The 27,056-nt window shown below is 40.8% G+C and overlaps 1 protein-coding gene across 1 annotated transcript in view; it reads left to right on the top strand.

Moving 5' to 3' along the window:
• The first annotated feature begins 7,080 nt into the window (after positions 1-7,080).
• The window catches only part of LOC124622163 (molybdenum cofactor biosynthesis protein 1-like), a 45,537-nt gene continuing 25,561 nt past the window's right edge, over positions 7,081-27,056 (top strand). The window contains exons 1-3 of the mRNA XM_047147810.1: positions 7,081-7,290; positions 16,495-16,640; positions 25,344-25,429. Of these exons, the coding sequence (XP_047003766.1) occupies positions 7,081-7,290; positions 16,495-16,640; positions 25,344-25,429 (442 nt within the window). The remainder of the gene's footprint in view (positions 7,291-16,494; positions 16,641-25,343; positions 25,430-27,056) is intronic.

Raw genomic sequence — 27,056 nt, 5'->3', positions numbered from 1 at the left:
ACAGGCTGAAGTTTCCTGCTGATGAAACCAATATGATTTTCTGTGTTTCTGAACATACAGGTTGTGTACGCTGTTTGGAGTCTGGTGTATGCTGAATCAAATGTTTTTATTGTTGTGATCTTCCATCTGAAGATTGGTTTCATGGAGTTGACCATGCTAGCCTATCCTGTGTGACCCTCTTCACCTCTGCATAACTACTGCAGCGTACAATAACTTGAACTTGCTTACTGCAGTCAGTTTTTGGTCTCCTACAGTTGTTACCCCCATTATATTCACAGAGGACCACATATTGTGGAAATTGCATATTGTAATGTAGGATGCAATAATAACGTACGGAAAGTTTCTGTTGAAAATTACGAATTATTTAGGAATAAAGGAGATGGCTCACCAAAAGGCAGAAGCACTGTCTCATCGATAGGCACATGAACAAAAGGTATGTAGAATGAGATTTTCACCGTGCAGTGGAGTGTGCACTGATATGAAAATTTCCTGGCAGATTAAAACTGTGTACCAGACCAAGAGTCGAACTTGGGACCTTTGCCTTTCATGGGCAAGTGCTCTACCATCTGAGCTATCCATGCACGACTCACGACCCGTACTCACAGCTTTACTTCCACCAGTACCTCGTCTTCTACATTCCAAACTAAAAGGTACGTTGCTTGGCGAGCTTCCAGAATGCACTTTCTTTTTCTAGCTGTAGGGAAAACATGCGCACGCGCACACACACACACACACACACACACACACACACACACACACTCACATGCGCATGCGCGTCTCCTTATTTTGTGGTCGCTCAACTGCCAGCTCTTTACTGGCCCACGGTGAGTGTTCTGGAGTGAGGTGGGGCTTTAGAGTGGGGTAGGATGGGGTGGGTTGAGGCAATGTGAGGGATGGAGAGAGATGGGAGGGGTTTGGAGGGAAGCATTTAGTGGCTCGTGGGAGAGTGGGGAGCCATCTGTGGGCTAGCTAGGGGTGCAGGTAGAGGGGTCAGGTGACAGACAGCTGGGTACTCATAGACTAGGGTGTGACGTGAGATAACAGCACACAACTAGCTGATTGGGGGGGGGGGAGAAGGGGGGGGAGGGGCGTGTGTGTGTGTGGGGGGGGGGGGGGGCTGGGAGTTAACTTGGATTTAGACCAGGAAGCAAAGGATGTGCTGTAAGTATGGCTACGAAAGTTGAGTATTCTTAAATAAGATCAGCTGGTGCCAATGTATTGGAAAGTAACTGGCACACAAAGTGCAATTGTGGCTCCTTTTTCTTTATGAATTTTAAATAGTCTGCAGAGCAAATTGAATTAGGAGGATCAGGCATTTGTGTGGGTCTAGGAAAGTAAATTGTAGGGCCAGATAAAAGGCGCGCAAGACAGGAGGGGTACTACTGCTCATCACTGCTGTATCGTGCTACTAGTACGTGTCTGTGTGAGTGCACCGAGAGTGGTGTTGCCGTACTTGCGTCTTTAAATTGGTCACCGACTGATCATTGCAGGCTGGCTGCTGGAGGCCGTCTCTGGGAGCCAAGCTTGCCGTGCGGTCCCTGCCATGCCATCTGCTGGCGACTTGCACATATGTAAGTGTGGAACAGTGCTGACTGACTCTCTGTGTGATTCTAGTTTGTAATGTGCACATCAGCGTTCTGTGTCTTGTTGAGTCCTTAGAGGCATATTGTTCGGAGGTTATTATTAAAGCCATATTTGTGCGACTTGAATCACACTTCAGTATTACTTGGTTAGTACATCACCACAAACATAAGGACCGGGGATGTACATGCTTTGACAGTTTGCTACGTCTCTTTCTTCTAGGACTGACATGGTAGCTGCCTTGCATTTCTTCATGACTCTGACCTTGTCAACCACAAACCGAATCTTAGTACAGTCATGATTTCCCTGAAGAGATTACATGACAGCAGAGACTTGTAAAATTGTGTTACCCATTTCTCTAGCCAGTGAAGATTCATTCTATACCTTCAGATACAGTGTCATGTAGGAGTAGAACAGCAAGAAATACGTAGCTCCTCTAACAGTAATGACAGTTTATCACCTCCCAACACTACATGTGCCAATGTTTCAGTGCATTTTTGAATATGTTTGTTAACAGATTCATCAACACAAGAAAAATTTATGATCTCAGTAGCATCTTATTTCTTAACTCATACTTTACTATTCATCAGAATCTTCATCGCTGCTCTTTGATTCGTCAGAGCTCCCTGCTGTACTTTGTTTTATTTCATAGTCAGAATTAGTTGAAATACCTCCTATCGTATTAACTCAAATCTAAGCCGCACTCAAACCTGAAAAATGAGACTCGAAATAAAGGAAGGAAAAAAAAAAAATTCCCGAATCTAAGCCGCACCTGAAATTTGAGACTCGAAGTTCAAGGGGAGAGAAAAGTTTTAGGCCGCACCTCCAAATCGAAACAAAGTCAGTCCATTGTAATATGAGACACAATTTAGTTCGAGTGAATGACGATACAGCTACAGTAGTTTGGTTCGAGTCGTAAGCATAGCACTTAAGCTTTACCAGGTAGCCATTGCTATGCGTCAGGCGCTCCGTCCGTATTTATACTGGTACCCTTCCTTTTTCACGTGCTTCATCTGGTTTGAATCGATTGCTTATTTTGCTTTGATCTGATAAGTGCCATTTTCCTTGTTATAGGCGTTTATGTCACTCTAAGCTGAAAATGCATTACTGTACTGTGTCATGCATTGTTTGTCGCATTCTGATAGTGCGTGTTTGCAGCCTTTCGTCGCTCGCGGCATGGCTTGCTTTTGTGCACGCTACTGCCACTTAAAAAAAAAAAAAAAAAAAAAAAAAAAAAAAAAACAAAAAGAGAGAGAGAGAGAGAGAGAGAGAGAGAGAGAGAGAGAGAGATTGTCTCATTAGCGGAACAATGGCAAGAGACTACTATTTCTTGTTACTTACACTGCTGCTTTCTTTGATAATGATCAACAAGAACCAAATAATAGACTGCGTATGATAGAACATGTTCTGAACGAGAGTTAGGTGAAAATTTTTCTCCATTTGAAAATCTTTGCGGCCGCTTCTTTAGTACATCAAATTCTGCACAGAAATTAGAGTCATCTTAGATATAAAAATCTAGTCAGTTGCCATGCTTCATTTCTGACTGTTAGGCATAAGAATAATACGAATATAAACATGACACGATATGTATATTCTTCCGCATTTGCTGTTGTCTCACTCTAGTTTCGTAGTTTATTAGGCAGACAGGATTTAAATAAGATAGCAGCAAACACGAAAGAATACGTGGCAAAATGTTTATATTCGTATTACTCTTATGATGAAGAGAATACTGCATGTGATTCATATTTCATCAGGTTCCTATTAGCAACCATCTCTTCTCACAGGTAGGAAAACATTCAGAATGTAGAGTTGGCCATATTGACAAACATCCCAAACAGTCTTGCCAGTCGGATTTTTGTAATACATTGAAGTTCTGCTACATTCGAAGATGAACAATACGGAATTTGTATTTACTTCTTTGGATAATGTATGAAAATTGTCTTCCACCTTTTTTTTTTTTAATTTATTTACTGACGCAGAGGTTTTGGCGCCAGTATTTATCTTTGTGCCTATGAAGCATGCCTGTGTAGCGCTACATATATTCGACGGCAGAAGTTAGTTGTTTCAGCACCTACTGACATTTTTCAGAACTTCCACTTGCTTTGCACTCGATTCTAAGCCGCAGGCGGTTTTTTGGATTACAAAAACCGGAAAAAAAGTGCGGCTTGGATTTGAGTAAATACTACTTAAGTATTATCTTTCAAGTCAACACCTGCTAATCTGTGAGACCGAAATGATGAGCCATACTACTCTATTTCACTGTGCCTGTTTGTTTCGTTTGTATAACATTTTATTCCATCATAGATGCTGCACTTACAGTTTCATATATGCATTGCAGCAGCAGACACAATAAAAGTAGCAATCAGCAGTGCTTAGTTTGTTGAATGGGTAAAAAATATGCCATTGTCCCAGTTCCACATATCCCCAAAATTTGATTCTGCCAAATTCTGTACTCTCTGAAATCGAATGTTTAATCCAAAGATGAAAGTGAACAAGTTTGATGCAGTATTGCTAATATTGTTTATTACGCATCTTGCTGAATGAAGAGCATACCGTGTCTTTTCTGAAAGGTTTGGAGAAGTAATGCACATACCAGTTTTCTAAAAACTTACATTGAGATTGTGCTCTCCTTCCTCTTGTACAAATTAGTAGAGCCCTTCGGATTACTCCACAATATGCCTCTTGGCAAGGTGGTAACGACAGTATTATGAAAAGGATAGATTGGCACTCACTGTATAGTGTAGATGTTGTGTTGCTGGCAGGGGGGGGGGGGGGGGGGGGGAAACACCACCTATTAAACACGTAAGCTTTTGGTGCAAACCCCCCCCCCCATTCCCACACACACACACACACACACACACACGCGCAAATGCAGATCACACATACATGACCACTGTCTCTGGCTGCTAGGGCCAGACTGGGAGCAACTGCGCATAATGGGAGAAACAACGGTCATGGGTGTGTGTGTGTGTGTGTGTGTGTGTGTGTGTGTTTTGTCCACTTTGGAAGAAGACTTTCTGATCGAAAGCTTACTTGTTTAGTAGTCTTTTTGTTGTGCTTGTCTGTGACCTAACATTTCCTGTATACAGTGAATAGCAATGTATCTTTTTTATAATATGGTCATTATTCCAGCCTAGATTTTCTATTGTTTGTTTCCTTTTAAGACCTTATAAAGACAGTTACTGACAATTTCTTTTTTTCTTATTGGAGAAAAGTAAAACCATATGGGGGCCAGACGTAGATTGTAAATGAATATGGAATAGAGTATTTTTATTCTCCCTGTATGCAGTGTCAATAACGTCACCTCACACACTTCATTTCTGGCAGCACCTCCTTCTCAACACATGACTGTCCCCCACCACCTCACCATAGTCTTCAAGTTATATCCTATAGCACTTCTGGGTGGACAAATAGATGAAGGATGTAGTTTAAAACAGTATAACTAAACTTAAAAGTCAAACTGCCCTTTTATAGAGACTGCCATCATTATTGAAACATACTAAACAACATCAAAACAGTCAAAAGAAATTTTTTTTCAAAAGAGCAGAAAATTGTAGTGAAATTCATGAAAGGATTGTTTTAAATTGTTATATCTTAAATCAATAAGTATGTCAGCATTTCCCAGGATTTTCTGGCTTAATTAAGACTAGGTCATGCCACCACAGTGGTCAGACAGTGGACTTGCCTTCGAGAGGACAACGGACCCGAGACCCATCGGGCCACCAAAATTTGGGTTTCCCTTGATTTCCCTAATTGATTTAAGGCAAATGCTGGGATGGTTCCTTTGTAAAAGATGACATTCGGTTGAGGAAGCTAATTTCTGTGGCAGGTCTGATGACACAGTGCTGGTGGAAGCTCGAGTATTTCAGAGCACACCATTCATTGCACATTGTTAAACATAGGGCTCTGCTGTAGACAACCCCTGTATGTTCCCATGTTGACAACACTGTTGAATTACAATTTCTGTGGCTCAGGAGCATTGAGATAGGGCAGTGAATCAATAGAAATGTGTCATCTGGTTGAATCATTCGTGTTTCGCATTACACCTGCTTGACGGTTTTGTGCACATACACTGTCATCAGAGTGAATTGGTGCTTGAAAGGTGCACTTTGCTACAGACTTAGGCCAGTGGGAGCAATATTATGCTATGGAGGACATTCACCTGGTCTTCTATGGGTCCTGTGGTAGTAACTGAAGGCTCCATAACAGCTTTGTTCTGTGTGAACATTATTGTGCACTGTCCGCACTCTGTCCCTAATGAAGGTGACATGTTTCAATAATATGACTTTCAGTGTCACGAGGCCAGAATCAAATTCACCCCTTCTGAATCTGATGGAATACATCTGCGATGATATCAGATACCAGTTCTGCACCCAGAAACCACTGATCTCCAATTTATGGGAATTACATGACCTGTGCTTAGACATGCGGTGCTGCATAATGCTGGGAACATACCTCACATAATGTTGGGAACATACCTGAAATTTATTGAACTTGTCCCACACAAAATCACTGCTGTATTGTGTTCCAACAGTGGACAAACACATTATCAAACAGGAGGTCATAGTGTTTTGTCTCATCAGTTTATATATTCAATGCTTGAATGAAAGGTGTGCTCTTTTCCTTTTTTCTGCCATTGCGTGTATGTGTAAAGCAGGATGTTCTACCATATGGGCTTGTTTATATGAAGGCTGTCAGTGTTACTACCTGCACAGATACTAAATGCTCCTTTTGTGAAGACCTTTTATCTTGAGAACACTTTTAACTTTGTTTCACAAATGGCAGCACAGTTTCAAGAAAGCTTCATAATTTAATGTAATAGTTAAAATAATACCTTCAGCAAAAGATGTGTGCGTTGGAGTGGGAAAAAGGATTGGAGATGTATGTAGTTTAATTTTCTTAAATTGTTAAGAAGGTTAACAGTTTGGCATGCTAAGATAAATTCCCACATTCACTAAAAAGAGAGAAAAAGATTAATTTAACAGAATCAGTGAGGTATACAAATATAACAACAGACTTGTAGAACCATTATTTTGTAGGTTAGATTAGATTAGATTCAGCTTTTGTTCCAAGACCCAAAACATGAGATGATTCTCATGGGTGAGTAACATGCCAGAAAGTATAACATAAAAAATATAAAACATTTGAATACCCTGATCATTTGTCAGGAGATTGTCAAACTAGGTGAATACAATACAAACTGTAACAGCTAATATTTTTGAGAATTGATACGCTGTCAGACCGAAACATTGTTATGCACTATTCATAAATTTATCAAACAAAAAGTACATAATCTTGACTGTTATGACAAAGTGCTCTCAGAACTGAAATCTAACAGACATTCTTATTTAAGCTGGCCTAACAGCCACTGTTAAGATATTCATGTATAGAGTAGGATGAGTCGCCTATCAAAAAGTCTTTCAAACTCTGTTTAAACCATGCTTTATCTGATACCAAGTTTTTAATGGTGTCTTTCTTCCACAGATAATTTGTGTTGTAATGCGAGGTTTTAATGAAGATGAAGTGTGCACTTTTGTGGAGTTAACAAAAGAGAAAAATGTTGATGTAAGATTTATCGAGTACATGCCTTTCAGCGGCAACAAATGGAATGATGGGAAGATGGTCTCCTTTAGTGAAATGCTCCAAATAATTAGAAAGCAGTGGCCTGATTTTGATCCTCTTCCCAATGGGCCCAATGATACCTCAAAGGTACGTGCAGTATTACATATGAACATACATTGAAAATAATTTAATGTTTATGACTTACTACCGATCACAAGAATACTTCACATCTGCTGGTGGTATGAGAGATGGACTGGTTTAGTTACATATTTCTCATCCCATTCAGTAAGTCTGTCCTGGCCTGGGTTTCTCTGCAGCTTCTCTGCAACTCTCCCCATTTCCTAAACCTTGACAATCCTTTTATTTCTTCCCTTTTCCTTCCCCTTCACTGTTTCTGCCAGAAGAAGAAGCCACTGACTCCAAAAGCTTGCACATTTCCATAACTTTAAGGGGAGTTAGAAGGGGAAGACATTCTTTTTCACTTTTTTGGGTTTTTATCTGATTATAAAATTTGCAATTCTCCAACTAAAATGATATGTATATTACTTATAAACTTGTGTGGGAAGTATTTTATTTTATTATCTAAAATATAATCTACACCAGTTGAAAATGTTAAAATTTTTACATGCATTACGTCAAGACCTAATAAAATCGGTAATTTCTTATATACAGGGTAGTTCATTGATTGTGACCGGGCCAAATATCTCACGAAATAAGTGTCAAACGAAAAAACTACAAAGAAAGAAATTTGTCTAGCTCGAAGGGGGAAACCAGCTGGTGCAATGGTTGGCCTGCTATAAGGTGCTGCCATAGCTCAAACTGATATCATCTGTGTTTTTTTTAAATAGGAACCCCATTTTTTATTACATATTCGTGTAATACGTAAAGAAATATGAATGTTTTAGTTGGACCACTTTCTTCGCTTTGTGATAGATGTCGCTGTAATAGTCACAAACATATGTTTCATAATTTTAGACGAACAGTTGGTAACAGGTAGGTTTTTTAAATTAAAATACAGAATGTAGGTACATTTGAACATTTTATTTCGGTTGTTCCAATGTGATACATGTACCTTTGTGAACTTATCATTTCTGAGAACGCATGCTGTTATGGCGTGATTACCTGTGAATACCACATTAATGCAATAAATGCTCAAAATGATTTCTGTCAACCTCAATGCCTTTGGCAATACGTGTAATGACATTCCTCTCAACAGTGAGTAGCTCGCCTTCCGTAATGTTCGCACATGCATTGACAATGCACTGACGCATGTTGTCAGGCATTGTCGGTGGATCACGATATCAAATATCCTTCAACTTTCCCCACAGAAAGAAATCCGGGGATGTCAGATCCAGTGAACGTGCGGGCCATGGTATGGTGCTTTGACGACCAATCCACCTTTCATGAAATATGCTATTCAATACTGCTTCAACCGCACGCAAACTATGTGCCGGACATCCATCATGTTGGAAGTACATGGCCATTCTGTCATGCAGTGAAACATCTTGTAGTAACATTGGTAGAACATTACGCAGAAAATCAGCATACATTGCACCATTTAGATTGCCATCGATAAAATGGGGGCCAATTATCCTTCCTCTCTTAATGCCACACCATACATTAACCTGCCAAGGTCGCTGCTGTTCCACTTGTCGCTGCCATCGTAGATTTTCCGTTGCCCAATAGTGCATATTATGGCGGTTTAGGTTACCGCTGTTGGTGAATGATGCTTCATCGCTAAATAGAACGCATGCAAAAAATCTTTCATCGTCCCGTAATTTCTCTTGTGCCCTGTGGCAGAACTGTACATGACGTTCAAAGTCATCGTCATGCAATTCATAGTGCATAGAAATATGGTACGGGTGCAATCGATGTTGATGTAGCATTCTCAACACCGACGTTTTTGAGATTCCCAATTCTCGCGCAATTTGTCTGCTACTGATGTGAGGATTAGCTGCCCCAGCAGCTAAGACATCTACTAGGGCATCATCATTTGTTGCAGGTTGTGGTTGGTGTTCCACATGTTGCTGGACACTTCCTGTTTCCTTAAATAATGTAACTATCCGGCGAATGGTTCGGACACTTCGATGATGTCGTCCAGGATACCGAGCAGCATACATAGCACACGCCCCTTGGGCATTTTGATCACAATAGCCATACATCAACATGATATCGACCTTTTCCGCAATTGGTAAACGGTCCATTTTAAAACGGGTAATGTATCATGAAGCAAATACCGTCCGCACTGGCGGAATGTTATGTGATACCACATACTTATATGTTTGTGACTATTACAGCAGCTGGCCGGAGTTGCCGAGCGGTGCTAGGCGCTACAGTCTGGAAACGTGCGACCGCTACGTTCGCAGGTTCGAATCCTGCCTCGGGCATGGATGTGTGTTATGTCCTTAGGTTAGTTAGGTTTAAGTAGTTCTAAGTTCTAGGGGACTGATGACCTCAGAAGTTAAGTCCCATAGTGCTCAGCGCCATTTGAACCATTTTTGACTATTACAGCCCCATCTATCACAAAGCGAAAAAAGTGGTCCAGCTAAAACATTCATATTTCTTTACGTACTACATGAATATGTAATAAAAAATGGGGGTTCCTATTTTTAAAAAATGCAGTTGATATGAGTTTGACCTATGGCAGTGCCATCTAGCAGGCCAACCATAGCGCCATCTGGCTTCTCCCTTCAAGCTAGACGAATTTCATTCTTTGTAGTTTTTTCATTTGATGCTTATTTCGTGAGATATTTGGCCCGGTCACTATCAATGGACCACCCTGTAGAAAGCTGTGGATTACTGTGTTATAAATGTTAAATTATGTGTTTGTATTGGTAGCACTGTCAAAAATAGTATCGTATCTTTTCATAGTATAAACATGCTTTGTATATCGAAGTGCTAACGTTCTTCCGAGGAAAAGTGACGAATAGACTGGTAAATCTCTCAAAAAGTATGACCCCAAAATGAAGTGTTTTTAAGAAATGTGGGTTTCATGGTAATAAATTTTTGTATAAACAGAAACTTTGCGTTCAGCATGTGGTGTGTGAAGTTACAGACAACGAAATACTGGCAAACTCATGAGTATCTAGCGAAACACCCATTAGTGCTTCGAAGATTAAAATGAAACATAGTGATAACACAGTTATCTCAAAACAAAACTCATGTAAACGGTAGGTTAGGTTATATTCTGATACATTTACACAACCTAACAGGGGTGTTATGTGAATGTGTGTGCTGTATGTATGTGGAGGGCCAGTTAGTTTACATGAAGACATTGAGGTATCAAATGGACTAGCCAGGAAACGTATCATTAATTCTGCCAGTTGTAAATATACTCATTCATTTTGGAATTCTGATAAGTGTAAAGATAATTATTTTGAAATAAATGTTAGGTGGTTTTATGGATTGAGAGCTATTGGCAAAGGTTACACTGCAGCAGAAACAATGTGTGTCATGATGTATATGCCACGCCCACTTTGTAAAATGGACAAGTATGCAGGATTTATTGGAGCTGCTGTGAAATCTGCTGCATGTGAGTCAATTAAGTGTGCTGCAAATGAAGCTGCTGAAATAAACGATGGTATGATTGACATATCCGTAGCTTTTGGGGCACTTGGTAGAAGCGCAGCTGCATTTCTAAGAATTCTGTTGCTACAGTGACCAGTGTGGATACTGGAAAGCTAATAGATTTCCAGATTTTAACCAAACATTGTTATAAGTATAAATCAGGGCATGAAGAAGGGCATATCTGTGACAGAAATTATGAAGGACAACTAGTCGTACGGAGGCCTGTGCAGCTGTTGAAATTTATAATCGATCTGTAAACTAAAGGCGAGTGTGTTACACTAAGTTCTTTGGTTATGCAGACTCAAATGCATATAACAGTGTAGTAGCCACTCAGCCTTATGGTGAGAAGCTTATCACAGAACTGGAATGTGTTGGTCATGTCCAGAAGAGGATGGGTACCAGATTGAGGAAGTTGAAACAAAGTTTGAGAGACAAGAAACTTTCAGGTGGTAAGACCATAAGAAGCAGGCTGACAGACAAAATGATTGATCAACTACAACAGTATTATGAGATTGCCATTAGAAATAATACTGAGGATTTGTTGAAATTGAAGCAGGCAGTACGGGCTACCTTCTTCCAGAGACTGTCAGCTGATGATAAACCAGTACACCATCTTTGCCCTCCTGGATCTGGTTCATGGTGCAATTACCGCAATGCCCAGTACTCAAACAGGTCATACAGCCATAAACATTCTATCCCAGCAGCAGTTGTGGATATCATAAAACCTGTTTACAGAGACCTGGCAATCTTGAATTATTGAAGAAGTGTCTGCATTGTCAGACTCAAAATCCCAATGAGTCGTTCAATAATCTTATAGTGTCAGTGTTGTCGTAACTGCCGTCTGCGTCATGTCTGCTGTGCAGCGAGCTATGCTAATTTAAGTATTAACTCTATTTTTCTTACTTGTCACTTCTTCTTCCAGGTGTTTTTGCTTTTAGGAAGCTTTTTATTGTCGAGTGCTAGTAATAGTGTTCCATAGATTTTGTGTTTGTTTTGAATACAGTCAGAGAGAGTCCGTTTAGTAAGCCATAGTGCCAGTAGTGCTAGTGTTTGTTTTCAATACAGTCCAGAGACAGGTAGGGCTATTTTCATTGTTTTCTACAGGAAGTGTCTAGTAACCACAGTTTAGTCAACTATCAGCCACCTTTAGTGAATTAGCAGTCTAGTTATAAGTTGATTAACTCTCTACAGTAAATTGATTTCTTAGGATGGATAGGATGTGTGACTGCTGTGTATGGACACAGGTGGAGCTGGCCACTGTTCGCGAACAGCTGAACGTGTTGATGGCCGCGGTTACCCGTCTTCAGGCTGCTGCCTTGGAGTGTAGCGGCAGTGGGGAGTCTGGTGCTTTGCATGGTACACCCCAGGTGATACATGCTTCACCCACTGACCCTTCTGTCGACACATCTTTGCGGGTACCGGGCGCGGTTGGGCCACCCTCTTCCCAAGGGGAGTGGCGGGTTCAGCAGCATTCGCGGCGCACGAGGCGGAGGGTCAGTGTGGAGGCTGGCTGTGTGGCATCGCCCGTTCTGCCTGTGAGTGGACATGTGGCCACTCCTTCAGCAAGGTCTGAGCAGGCATATGGGGGGAGGGGTTTATTAGTTATTGGGAGCTCCAACGTTAGGCGGGTGATGGAGCACCTTAGGGAAATAGCGGAAAGGTCGGGGAAGAAGGACAGTGTTCACTCTGTCTGCTTGCCGGGGGTCTCATCCGAGATGTGGAGGAGGCCGTGCCGGCAGTGATAGAGAGCACTGGGTGCACCCGACTGCAAATTGTTGCTCATGTCGGCACCAATGACTCCTGCCGTCTGGGTTCAGAGGTCATCCTCAGTTCATACAGGCGGTTAGTGGAGTTGGTGAAGGCGGAAAGCCTCGCGGGGTGGAATCTGAGCTAGCTATTTGTAGTATCGTTCCGAGAACCGATAGTGGTCCTCTGGTTTGGAGCCAAGTGGAAGGCTTAAACCAGGGGCTCAGACGATTCTGCGGAGATCTGGGGTGCAAATTTCTCGACATCCGCTATCGGGTGGAGAAATGTAGGGTCCCCCTGAATAGGTCACGCGTGCACTACATGCAGGAAGTGGCTACAAGTGTAGCAGAGTATGTGTGGAGTGCACATGTGGGTTTTTTAGGTTAGAGAATTCCCTCCCTAGGCCCGACAAGACACCTCCTGAGATGCGGCAAGGTAGGAGTAGACAAAATGCAACAGGGAATAACAATATTAATGTGCTAATAGTAAACTGCAGGAGCATCTATAGAAAGGTCCCAGAACTGCTCTCATTAATAAACGGTCACAATGCCCACATAGTACTAGGGACAGAAAGTTGGCTGAAACCCGATGTAAACAGTAATAAATTCTAAACTCAGATTGGAATGTATACCGCAGAGACAGGCTGGAAAGTGAAGGGGGAGGCATGTTTAAAGTGATAAGAAGTGCAATAGTATCGAAGGAAATTGACGGAGATCCGAAATGTGAAATAATTTAGGTGAAGGTCACGGTTAAACCAGGCCCAGACATGGTAATTGGATGTCTCTATAGGCCCCCTGGCTCAGCAGCTGTTGTGGCTGAGCACCTGAAGGATAATTTGGAAAATATTTCGATTAGATTTGCCCAACATGTTATAGTTCTGGGTGGAGATTTTAATTTGCCTGATATGGACTGGGAGACTCAAACTTTCATAATGGGTGGCAGGGACAAAGAATCCAGTGAAATTTTTTAAGAGCTTTATCTGAAAACTACCTTGAGCAGTTAAACAGAGAACTGACTCATGGCGATAACATATTAGTGACAAACAGACCCGAACTATTTGAAACGGTTAACGCAGAACAGGGAATCAGTGATCATAAAGCGGTTACTGCATCGATGATTTCAGCCATAAATAGAAATATTAAAAAAGGTACGAAAATCTTTCTGGTTAGCAAAAGTGACAAAAATCTGATTTCAGAGTACCTGATGGCTCAACACAAAAGTTTTGTTTTAAGTACAGATAGTGTTGAGGATCAGTGGACAAAGTTCAAAACCATCGTACAATATGCGTTAGATGAGTATGTGCCAATCAAGATCGTAAGAGATGGAAAAGAGCCAGCGTGGTACAACAACCGAGTTAGAAAACTGCTGAGGAAGCAAAGGGAACTTCACAGCAAACATAAACATAGCCAACACCTTGCAGACAAACAAAAATTACGCGAAGTGAAATGTAATGTGAGGAGGGCCATGCGAGAGGCGTTAAATGAATTCGAAAGTAAAGTTCTATGTACTGACTTGGCAGAAAATCCTAAGAAATTTTGCTCTTATGTCAAAGCGGTAGGTGGATCAAAACAAAATGTCCAGACACTCTGTGACCAAAAAGGTACTGAAACAGAGGATGATGGACTAAAGCCGAAATACTAAATGTCTTTTTCCAAAGCTGTTTCACAGAGGAAGACTGCACTGTAGTTCCTTCTCTAGATTGTTGCACAGATGACAAAATGGTAGATATTGAAATAGAGGGATAGAGAAACAATTAAAATCACTCAAAAGAGGAAAGGCCGCTGGACCTGATGGGATACCAGTTCAGTTTTACACAGAATATGTGAAGGAACTTGCCCCCCTTCTTGCAGTAATGTGCCGTAGGTCTCTACAAGAGTGTATCGTTCCAAAGAATTGGAAAAGGGCACAGGTCATCCCCGTTTTCAAGAAGGGACGTCGAACAGATGTGCAGAACTGTAGACCTATATCTCTAACATCGATCAGTTGTAGAATTTTAGAACATGTATTATGTTTGAATATTATGACTTTTCTGTAAACTAGAAATCTACTCTGTAGGAATCAGCATGGGTTTCGAAAAAGACGATCGTGTGAAACCCAGCTCGCGCTATTCGTCCACGAGAATCAGAGGGCCATGGACACGGGTTCCCAGGTAGATGCTGTGTTTCTTGACTTCCACAAGGCGTTCGATACAGTTCCCCGCAATCGTTTAATGAACAAAATAAGAGCATATGGACTATCAGACCAATTATGTGATTGGATTGAAGAGTTGCTAGATAACAGAACGTAGCATGTCATTCTCAATGGAGAGAAGTCTTCCGAAGTAAGAGTGATTTCAGGTGTGCTGCAGGGGAGTGTCGTAGGACCGTTGCTATTCACAATATACATAAATGACCTTGTGAATGACATCGGAAGTTCACTGAGGCTTTTTGCGGATGATGCTGTGGTATATCGAGAGGTTGCAACAATGGAAAATGGTACTGAAATGCAGGATGATCTGCAGCGAATTGATGCATGGTTTAGGGAATGGCAATTGAATCTCAATCTAGACAAGTGTAATGTGCTGCAAATACATAGAAAGAAAGATCCCATATCATTTAGCTACAATATAGCAGGTCAGCAATTGGAAGCAGTTAATTCCATAAATTATCTGGGAGTATGCATTAGGAGTGATTTAAAATGGAATGATCATATAAAGTTGATCGTGGGTAAATCAGATGCCAGACTGAGATTCATTGGAAGAATCCTAAGGAAATGCAATCCGAAAACAAAGGAATTAGGTTACAGTACACTTGTTCGCCCACTGTTTGAATACTGCTCAGCAGTGTGGGATCCGTACCAGATAGGGTTGATAGAAGAGATAGAGAAGATCCAACAGAGAGCAGCATGCTTCGTTATAGGATCATTTAGTAATCGCGAAAGAGTTACAGAGATGTTAGATAAACTCCAGTGGAAGACTCTGCAGGGGGGACGCTCAGTAGCTCGGTACGGGCTTTTGTTGAAGTTTCAAGAACATACTTTCACCGAGGAGTCAAGCAGTATATTGCTCCCTCCTACGTATATCTCGCAAAGAGACCATGAGGATAAAATGAGAGAGATTAGAGCCCGCACATAGGCATACTGACAATGCTTCTTTCCACGAACAATACGAGACTGGAATAGAAGGGAGAACCAATAGAGGTACTCAAGGTACCCTACACCATCAGGTGGCTTGAGGAGTATGGATGTAGATGTAGATGTAGACCAAAAAATGTTTTTCTTGTAATGAAGACACTAAAGTGGGGGTCAGTCATGCTGTTATTGCTTTTAATGATGGCAACATTGGTAGCGTGAAAGTGCTACAACATATGGGAATTAATTCTGGAGCAAACTGCATCAGAGAATTTGAATGGATGGACAAGGTTTGCACTGGTAAAGCAGAGTATGCAGCACAGTTGGCCACTACGGAGTCCAGAAAGAAGAAAACAAGAAAAAACTTAAAAAAGATCAAGAGGATGATATACAGTATGGTGCAGGGTGCTTCTGAGTGACTAAAAATAAAATGTTACGCATATATTGAGTTACAGTCTATTAAAACTTTAAAAACTCTTCCTGAAAATTTACATTTTGTCTTGCATTTTTCCCTAAATCTCAGTAACTAATTCGAATAGCGAATTCAAATTTTCAGTATGTATCCTGAGCCTTCTGATCTAAAAGAAGAACATAATGTTATGTATAAATAAAATTATTTAGAATAACATACAAAAAAGTACACAAAATTTTAACTGTGTAATTAAAAAATTGTATTTCCAAAAGCAGTGGCTGAAATGCAATTATTGTAAGACTCAGAACATATAGTTTAATGTCCTGTAAAAGTTTCTTGTCAATGGCTACAGTTGTTCCTGAAATATGGGGAAGTTAAGTCACTAAATTTAACATTGTCAGGATATGGCGTTCAAACTCCCCTTAATGCACATTTTCTCCTTCCTCCACTTGGTGAGCAACACATTTATAGTATTTTCACAACAGCAGTAGCTATTTTCTTACAATTTCTTTTTGCAGGCATACCATGTGCCGGGCTTCAAGGGACATGTGGGATTTATTACCTCAATGAGTGAACACTTCTGTGGCATGTGCAACCGTTTACGGATAACAGCTGATGGCAATTTGAAGGTGTGTCTCTTTGGGAATTCAGAGATATCTCTCAGGTGAGTGATGAAACATAGAATAATCGTGTCCAAGTGAAAATTCATGTGAGGAAACCATAAAATTACTAGAAGACTGACAGACTGATCAGTATTTTACCTCCAGGAGGTGAAATTCCAAAACTTCTTATAGACACATTTGTTCCTCTTGTCCTCACATTAGTCATGGAGTCCGAGTGACCTTTGAGACCTTCAGAAACTTATCCCTCTTTCCTCTCTCATGAAGGAACTGATAGTTCCAAATGCTGAGTATAGAATAATACTTTCAAACTGTTTGCCATGCACATTAGGTATGTGGTTGGTATATGGAAGAGATAAACTGCAGTTAAATCCAGCAGGTATGAAATGAGTAATCTTTTCTTGAAGTTTTCAGCTTGCACCTTCCTCCCTCCCAGACATACAAACCAGATACCTCTAGCTAAATAATTTGTGAGTATATATAATTTGCCTCTGTCAACATCATGTTACACTAACCTATTTGTGAGATTAAATTAAAGGAAAGTAATCAGAACTGGAAATTATGTAAAGACATTTTTAGTTATGTCCCTATGTTGTAATAAAGTTAACACAATATTTCTGTCCATGTGATGGTAACTATGATTCGTCAGCCACTGTTGCCGAGCGGTTCTAGGCACTTCAGTCCAGAACTGCGCGACTGCTACGGTCGCAGGTTTGAATCCTGCCTTGGCTCAGATGTTAAGTCCTATAGTGCCCAGAGCCATTTGAACTGTGATTCATGATTATCAGAGTCTATGTGTTCCAAATAAAAATTGGAACTTCATGTGTATAAATGTACAAATTATTAGACAATGGGACCAACAACTGACACTTTTAAATTGATGACTAGACTAAGAGATTAATAATAGGAAAAAAACTGCAAGATACTTGGCGATAAGTTTGCTTCAGGACAAGGTAAGGGGGGTGAGGGGTGGGAAGAATCAGCTCTCTCTTTGTGAGCATACCAGAAATCCTTTATCAACCGAAGGTAAAATAAGATATAAAAATACAGGGTCAAACAAGTAATTTAAGTATCTTAAAAAACCAAATGACTAATAAAATTGGAAGCTAAGAAAAGTAAGTTCGTAGTAAGTAGGGTGAAACACAAGGGGCTGCAACATATTGCCATTGTTGTTTGACTTGTCTATCAAAGAAAAAAGAAATGGATCAAAACAAAATAAAAGTGAGAATGGAAATGTATCAGAAGCAAATAGGAATAAGCAAGGAACATATTCTTTAATAAAAAAAAATGACCTGTGAGGCAGATGTTCCTACAATTTTATGTTCATAGCACAGCAGTCTGTGAAAGCAAAATATTTATGACATTGAAAAAAGAAAATCAGTGAGTGAAAAGTGTGTGTAGGTGAATTGTGGTGAAAGACTGGATATTGGAACTTCTGTTAGGCTGCCCAGTATTAGTTAACTTGGTAGTAAAGGAGCAAGTTTGCAAGGGCAGATAACTGTTTGACTACGTAAAATAGAGTGGGAGTATGGAAAAGCTAGTCCAAGATAGGATGAAAAAGATAACAGCAACTTAAAAAATGAATTGATAAGTTACCATGAACCCCATTCCAATCTAGTGAATGCAGTGGTTGACAATATCTTGTGACATTCGCCTATAAGGCTCAAACAATAATTGCTAAATAAAAATACAAAATGTTGACAAGACTGTATCGAAGCTGTCACTCTCTTTTGAAACAAGGGTGTTTAAACCAACAAACACGCAGGAAAGCAGGGACAACTCGGACACTAGAGGAGGATAGGAAGTATCATTGAAGGAGTGAGCATAAACCGTGTGGAATATGTGTGGTAAAAAAAAAAAAAAAAAAAAAAAAAAGAGAGAGAGAAGAAGTGGAAAAATCTTGATCTGGAAACAAGGGAATAAAAATTTGCCACGCGAAGAGACAATATGGTACTGTGCTGATGAGTGTGTACAAGTGGTGATATACAGTATACATTGATAAAGGAACTCTGCATTGGGCCCAGAAGACCACGCAATGCTCTTCGAGAGATGTCCTCTACTATATATCTATGGAGAGTTAGGGGGTCAGTATACAACTCTCCAGGCTGTTATCAACTTCCAGAAGTTGAAGACACTGCTTCTCACTTGAGTAGCTCCTCAGCTGGAACTACAAGCAGAGTGTACCCTATTCCAGTCCGTCCACCGAGCAGAATTTCCCGGCTCTACAAGGAATTGAACCTGATCCCTTTCTATGGCACCCCTGTGGCATACTGACTGCATAGCTGTGGCAAGAGTCATAATATACACTTGTGAACAATTGAGTTATAACTATTCTGTTTATTGGGGAGAGAGTATGTATATTGCGCCGTGAATGAAACAGTTTAGTGTATCGTAAATGGAATGTATTCAGACCTTGTACTTGTTGTGTGAGAGCACGGTGTCTTAGACACTTGTAGTGTTTGTCTTAGCATGTACGGACCAGTGAGCCTTACTTTCTAGTATTTTTAATTATATATCATTACTGGTGCCTCTGGCACTTTTGTGCTGCAATAGCAATAGCTTGCAATAGCAAACATTGAGTCAACCATGGTTTTTGGATTAGAAGAAGAGGTCAACTGGGTTGACATTGGGAATAGAGTGATGGGAAGTGGACAATAAGCAGTTATATCAAAGGGTGCATTATTTGATATGTTAAGGTTAATTATAAAATGTGGATTGGAGAATTTTTCACGTTGAGCAGAAGTAAGTTTACAGGACCAGATGTCAAATTACACATGATCCGTGTGAATCCCTATAGTCAGCATGAACACTGGCACACAGAATAATTTATAGGTAGCCTTTCTGTATATAAAAAATCAGATTTGTGCTGAACTGTCATGAACAAACTGTCACTTCTCTGGAATAAATAGACTCTGATTTGTTAATTACATCTGTGTAAATGAAAAATATAGGAAAACATAGATTGCTGCTTACTGTAAAGGAGACATGTTACATTGTAGACAGGCACAATTAAAAAGGCACTTACACAAAGCTTTCGGTCACAGCCTTCATCAGCAAAAGAGATACAGAGAAACACACACATTCATACACACAGGCAAGCACATGTCACACACATATGACTGACAACTCCAGCAGCTTGCCCCTAGCTGCTGGACTTGGCAGTTTTTTTTTCTCTGTGTGTGTGTGCGTGCGTGCGCGCGTGGAGTGCTTGCTTGTGTGTTGTGCCTGTGTGCAACTTTGTTTTCTTTACGGTAAATAGTGATCTATCTTTCCCTGCACTGTTGATATTCCTACCTGGAATTTCCATTGTTTAATCAGTGTAAATAAGAAGGACACAGTTACATATATTCTGTCACTTGAAGACTAATACATGAAGTAAGTGGACATTATTTTTTATTGCAGAGGATCTTTGTCACCACTAATTATTAATTTTGTGTTCCAGTTAATTAGACATGGTTTCATCCTTTCGTGGATGTGCTCTTTTTGTTAAATCTTCCTGCAAAAGATCTGATTTACTTCAAATTAATAAACCTGAGTATTCTGAAAAAGGAGGTGCAGCTTACAGCTGCAGTGTGACAGTTGATCACAGGGTGATTTTATCACTGCCATATCGTGGGTAACCATGGCTCGAGACACTTATTCTATAAGGGTGTGTAGTCATTGGGCTTTCTTGTACCACAGTGTCAAAGCTGTACTGTGAGCAGATTTATTCAAGGAAAATACTACCACAATCAGCAGAGTGAACTGCTATGGGCAACAGGATATCATTGACAGGGGTTACCACCGACTAGCATGGCTTTAGCAGCGGACAGGTGGGCCACAATGTAGCAAATGACTCACCAACTCAGTGACAGTCAATAAACAGTAACCATTCATGCCACTGGGAACTGTCACCTCTTTGTGGGATACAAAGATGCAATCTGCACACTGCTCATCACAGTTACAAAGATTAGCATTGGTTCGGAACAGCACCAGGGGATGCTCGAAGCATGCAGGAAGGTCGTCTGTCTGATGATTTGCGGTACATATTGCCAAGGTGGCAGGGTGCAAAATAAGGAGTGATCAAAAAACTTCCATTTGAAGGCTGCATAGTTCAGACCAGTATGCCACACACACACACACACACACACACACACACACACACATATCCATCCGCACATATACCCTGCTTGTGTCTGTATATGTGCGGATGGATATGTGTGTGTGTGTGTGTGTGTGTGTGTGTGTGTGTGTGTGTGTGCGAGTGTATACCTGTCCTTTTTCCCCCCTAAGGTAAGTCTTTCCACTCCCAGGGTTGGAATGACTCCTTACCCTCTCCCTTAAAACCCACATCCTTTCGTCTTTCCCTCTCCTTCCCTCTTTCCTGATGAAGCAACTGTGGGTTGCGAAAGCTTGAATTTTGTGTGTGTGTTTGTTTGTGTGTCTATCAACATACCAACGCTTTCATTTGGTAAGTTACATCATCTTCGTTTTTAGATATATTTTTCCCATTTGGAATGTTTCCCTGTATTATATTATATATCAGTGCTTTCCTCTCCCACAACTATCCTGCAGACCTTGTCCACAAACAGATCTCCCAAACAATACATTCCTCCCCACCCAACAACAATGTTACTACCCCCAGACCACACAGAAGCATCCCCCTTGTCACCCAATATTATCCTGGCCTCGAATACATCAACTAATTACTCCGCCACGGATATGAATTTCTCAAGTCAAGCCCTGAAGTGAGATCATCCCTTGACAATATTCTCCCCACACCACCCAGAGTTGCCTTTTGCCGACCCCCTAACCTCCGTAACATCCTTGTCAAACCCTACAATATTCCCAGTCCACCTTCTCTACCCAGCGGTTCCTACCCCTGTAACCGACCCCGATGCAAAACCTGCCCCATGCATCCCCCCACAACCAACTACTCCAGCCTTGCTACTGGTATAACATACACAACTCAAGGCAGGGCCACATGTGAGACAACACGTCATTTATCAGCTGACATGCCTGCACTGCACAGCCTTTTACATTGGTATGACGACAACTAAACTGGCTGAGCGCATGAATGGGCACAGACGAACTGTCCACCTAGGAGATGTCCAATACCCAGTAGCGGAGCATGCCCTCCAGCATAATTCTAGGGACCTAGGAACCTGCTACACCATATGTGCCATTTGGCTTCTCCCACCCAACACCAGTACCTCGGAACTGCGGAGATGGGAACTTGCACTCCAACACATCCTTTCATCCCGCCATCCCCCTGGACTGAACCTATGTTAACCAACCTCACTCCCATTTACTCTTTAGTCTTCCCCTCTTTCCCTTTCCTCTTTAGCCATTCATGCATCTTTTTATCCTACATAGTTGTGTTTATCTTTATACTATGTACCTCTTTACTTCTGTATTCATCCTCCTTGGTTTGAAGCTGGCACAGTAATTACAGTAGAATATCTTTGGCTTCCCTCTGACATCCATGCCTCCATCTTTGCTACCCTCCCTGTTTACCTTTCCCCTGTTGCTTCATAACCTGGGTTGTGAATAACTGAATCCACTTTCCCTTCTTCCCCTTTTTTCCCCTCTCTCCTCCCTGATGAAGGAACGAAGTTCCGAAAGCTAGGATACGTCAATTTTCTGTTCTGTTTTGTGTATCTATCGGCTGTACTGAGCTGAGGTAAGTACTCAGCAGGCCCTCTATCTCTTTGTTAGTATTTGTTTCATATATATAAACACACACATACACACACACACTCACACACACACACACACACACACACACACACACACACACACACACACAGGGTGATGCGTATTAACATTTAAAAACCTCCAAAGCACTGTAGATGACCCTGAGACAAGTAATTTAATACAAGACACATGGGATCACAAATGTTGGATACGATACAAATGTTGGGAAATGTGTCAAAAGCGAATGACAAATGTCACCAGATGATGTACCTTGCCATGCTTGCAGTGGTTGAGCCTCTTGGTCTGTCACACTTGATCATCCCAACCCAAGTCAAGTATTCATATCGTTGTGGCTACGGATACATGTGTGCGACTTTAGTGATGGCGTTCAGGATTTGCGTCTTGCATCTGGCAGGCAGTATTTTTTCATTGTGTTAAACAATTATGTATTTATATTGAAGTTTATTATTTTATTTACCGGTCTTGCAGTTTCCTTGATTTCTTGCAAAGTACAGTACAATGAAAACCTACCATATTGCATAACAAGTAGATGAGTGTAAACTTCAGAATAGCATCATCGCCATTAAATGACCTTTGTTTTCTTTACTAACTAATGTCTGTAAACAAAAAGAGAAGTGACAGAAGCAAAAAACACAAAATCAGAACTGCTTTTGCTTGATTACAGCAGGGACAGTAATTTTGTAACATCTACATTTACAACAGATCATATTTACAAAAGTTTTGAAATTTGCTCTGTTTTCTCAAATGAAAGTATTGCACTGCTCAATCATTCCTTTACACTCAACCCCGACTGCTGCACATGCTGTGGGGTATGTCATCTGGTTACGTCATATGTTCAGTGTTTCTCACCAATTTTTGGGGTATTTTGAAATTTACAAAAAGGCAAATGCAGAAAGTTATCACATTTTGCTGCACAATACCTGCGTCACAGAAAAATAATGCATACAAATCTTCTCAGATTGGCCACTGAATAACTTTGTGCAAGCCTCGCAATATTTCACCAACACAACTGTTCATCATCTTCAGGTAGTGGTGGGTCCTGTCATCACTGCTGCAAGATGTGACTGGTGATATTCGCACAGCAGAATTGAAATTTGTCAGGCTAGAAGCAGGAGTACGAATGTGTGGACAGGCACTCCCAGTTGGATGGAAATGCCATTCATAGTAGCCTTCTGCTTATGTGTTGTGGGCAATGACTGCACTTCTGGACACTCGTCTGGTTAAAAGCTGAATTAACTCTCTGCAAGGTGCTGCATCAGGTCATACATCGGAGGATCTGGTTTCTACTGTTTTAATTTCATGGCAGTCAGTGCTGGATTCTGGGCAGTGCTTAGTCAAAATTCCATATTCCTGTTGGTAAGATTGCCCACCGTATGGCCTCTTGGGAAACGTGTGGTGCCCTGTATTCAGGCAGTGCTCTGCTACCACAAATTTACTGGGTGGCATTTTTGTCAGTGCTGTTGAACACAGTGTTCTTGCACGATGTGAGGTGTCTGCCCTATATAAGATTTCCCATAATGGCATCAGATCTTATATATAATCTATGTTTTCTAGGGTCAAGATTGTCTTTAACTGAACACAAACACTTCCTTACTTTCGCTGGTAGACGAAAAACACACTTGATTCTGTTTCTCCTAGCGATTCTTTCTATTTTTGAAAACATGCCACTGAAATATGGCAAGAAAGCCATTTGCAGTGCTTGTCTAAGTATCTTCATTTACATCCCTACACTGAACTTGCTTTGCTCAGAACACATTGCAAATCTGTTTACAAGAATAAACATTCTGCTGCAACACTGTTCTTAGGTTTTACAGTTCACCAGGCAGACTGTTGGTATCTGAGATCACGTGTGCTCTATGTGCCAGGGAGTGTAAGACACTACCACATTGTGCAGGGTGATGGCAACTTTTGGACCGCAAATATAACTCTGCGTGTATCAGTTTGCAGTAGAGACTATGCCCCAGTGTTCTGTCAGCTTTTCTTCTAACTGTGACATCCAGGAATGGTAAGCTGCTATCTTTTTGTACTTCCACAGTGAACTGAATATTCAGATGGAGGGAGTGCAAATGCTGCAGGGACATAGGTAGTGTCTGTATTATGTGGGCCACACCATAAATGTCTCTTCAGCATTCTGCCAGAAGGAGGAATGTTGGATATTTACTAAGGGAAATAGAGGATCTCCCATGGGAACACTGTCCACTTGATTAAAGTAGTTGGTGTTACATAAGAAATAGGATGAGGTATGCACATGTTTAAACAGCACCACAATTTCTTTCTCAAACTTGCTGTTAATAACCTCTAATGAGGGCTGCAGGGGCACTTTTGTAAGTAATGATATAACATTTGAGCTAACTAAAAGATCTGAAAGTTCTGGTTTAAGCATCTTCAGGTATTCTATGAAATCCTCTGAATTCTAAATATGATGGTCATAGTCATCCACATGATAAATTTCAAAGCTGTCATGTGGAAATTGCCAGTTGCATCTTGCAGCAGTGATGGTGGAAATCACTACCACCTGTAGATGCCAAAACGTTGTGTCACTGAAATATTGAGGGAGGGACTTGCATAATGTTATCTGGTGGGGAACCCAAAGTGTTTTTGCAACAGATCTATCAGGCAAGCCTGAAAAGTCACATATACTCCAAGCAGTAAGTACCTGTCATAAAATGGTCACATTAGTGAGCTTGGCAATTAATTAAGAGTTTATCAATAAATTTGGCTTCATTTTGCAAGAAATTGTGCTGTGTTCCAGTACTCCCTCTTCAACAAAACTAATGTCAGTTTCTGCTCCACCTCTTCAGCCCAAGATCCTATGTACACTCTTGAGCATTTGTGTAAGATACCTGTTTATTTATAAAAATAAAAGTAACTTCTATCATGACTTTCCCATTCTTGTCCAGTGGGTTTGTTATCCTGCTGTTGCCTACTGCAGACTACAAGATTACTGTTGAAGATTTCTGCAAAGTTTTTCTTCCTTTTTAGTGTACCAACATTTCACTGTGTGGTAATTGCCTGGTACTGTTTAACGGGTGTTTTAACAGTTGTTTCAGAGATGCAATACGAAGCAAATGCAGTGAGGATGACTTGCTTGCCATGATTGGGGCAGCAGTGAGAAGAAGGAAGAAACAACATCGAGGTAAGATACATTACAGCAAATGTAACTCTATAGATAGAAAGAAAATTTCTGTTTAACAAGTCATAGCAAACATAAGAGCAAAATAGAACGAAAAACAACAGTGATAGAACCTGTGTTTTTTGTGTACACTTGGATTTAATTTTTATTTAGTATTCATTCTGATTAATGCCCATTGGTCAACAAGATATTTCAGCCCTAGAATTTGGTTCTGCAAGGTCCACCAGATAACCATATATGGCTGTTGTAACTCCTTTATTGGACTTCAGAAGTTTTCCAGCAACAAATCTTTTTTTTTTCTTTCTTTCTTTCTTTTTTTTTCTTTTTTTAAAAAAAAAGCTAAAATGCAGAAAACATCATAAAGCAAACACTCACAGAAAAGCATCAGTGTCCTTGAAACAATGGAAACTCCAGTAGGAATATCAACAATATTGGAAAAGGCAGATTACTACTTACTGGTGAAGGCTGTGGCTGAAAGCTTTATGTAAGTGTCTTTTAATTCTGCCCATCTGCAGCCTAAGGTATCTTCTTTATGGTAAGTAACAGTCTGTCTTTTCCTTCATTATTCATTAGTGTTCTTTGTTTTTATTGCTGTTTAGCAAACATCATGTGGTATATAAGGGATGCGAATAGCGTCAGATGAATCATCACTCTGGAGGATATGAAGGTGCTGCATATTGGTGTGAGACAGCATTATCTGATGAGAGTTTGAAAGAAACCTCATTGTGGATGTCCATTTGGTCGCCTGGTTAAACCTTGCAACATCTGTATTTTTGGAGTATTTGGATCTGACAGTGGCCTGATGTTGGAAAGTAAGGGCATACTCATCATCAATGTTCCAGTTGACTACATGAGACCACTACAAGGGAGCATCACTGTGTAGTGTACTGAGTACATTGTAACCTGTTCACATCTGTGACTGCCATCTGAGAACAAGTACAGTAAACTCTCGTGCAGCTACACTTTTGGCTAGCTAGATTGACACTTGACAAGTTTCAGTTTGCGTGCACCTGGAGCCAAGCATTTGCTGGTGTTTTTTGGCAATCTACTGCTAATCAGTGCACTGGTGCGTGTCAAAAGTCCAAGTATCGTCAATTCGTGCGTGTGTTGGTTGAAGCTCTAGTGTGTTTCTTATTCGTATTGCATGGTTTCATGCCACTGCCATCTATTGGAACTCCTTGGTAGTACAGTACATACAGTATTGTTCTATGCAGCGCAACGTAGCCCTGTCAAAACCGACAATTAGAGTGCGCCGCCTAACACTTTCCACTTGTTGTCAGTACATCAAAGCTGAGTGTTTAACAGTGAATGTACAACACCCTGTTGTGTTGCCATGTGGGCTTGGGTAGAACAGAGGAAATGGCATAGATGTATCGAATGCTTTCATTTGATGGCTGCCACAGCCTGGTTTCAAAAGTCAAACGTTTGTCTAGTGCATCTCGAGTGTTGTCAAGTTGTGCATCTGTGTGTTTCTGATTTGAGGTTTCGTGCTCCCACTATGTGCCTTAAAGTGTCCAGAGATAAAAGGGGCCAAAAACCATAAAGGACTCAGTCGAGTGTCTGTAGAAAGAACACTGAACATGACTACAGGCACGAAACATAAAATGAATGTGATCTTGTTGGAAAAAGA

The sequence above is a fragment of the Schistocerca americana genome, chromosome 1 (genome assembly GCF_021461395.2).
Source record: "Schistocerca americana isolate TAMUIC-IGC-003095 chromosome 1, iqSchAmer2.1, whole genome shotgun sequence".
NCBI lineage: Eukaryota > Metazoa > Arthropoda > Insecta > Orthoptera > Acrididae > Schistocerca > Schistocerca americana.
This window is presented reverse-complemented; position numbering and strand designations above follow the sequence as displayed.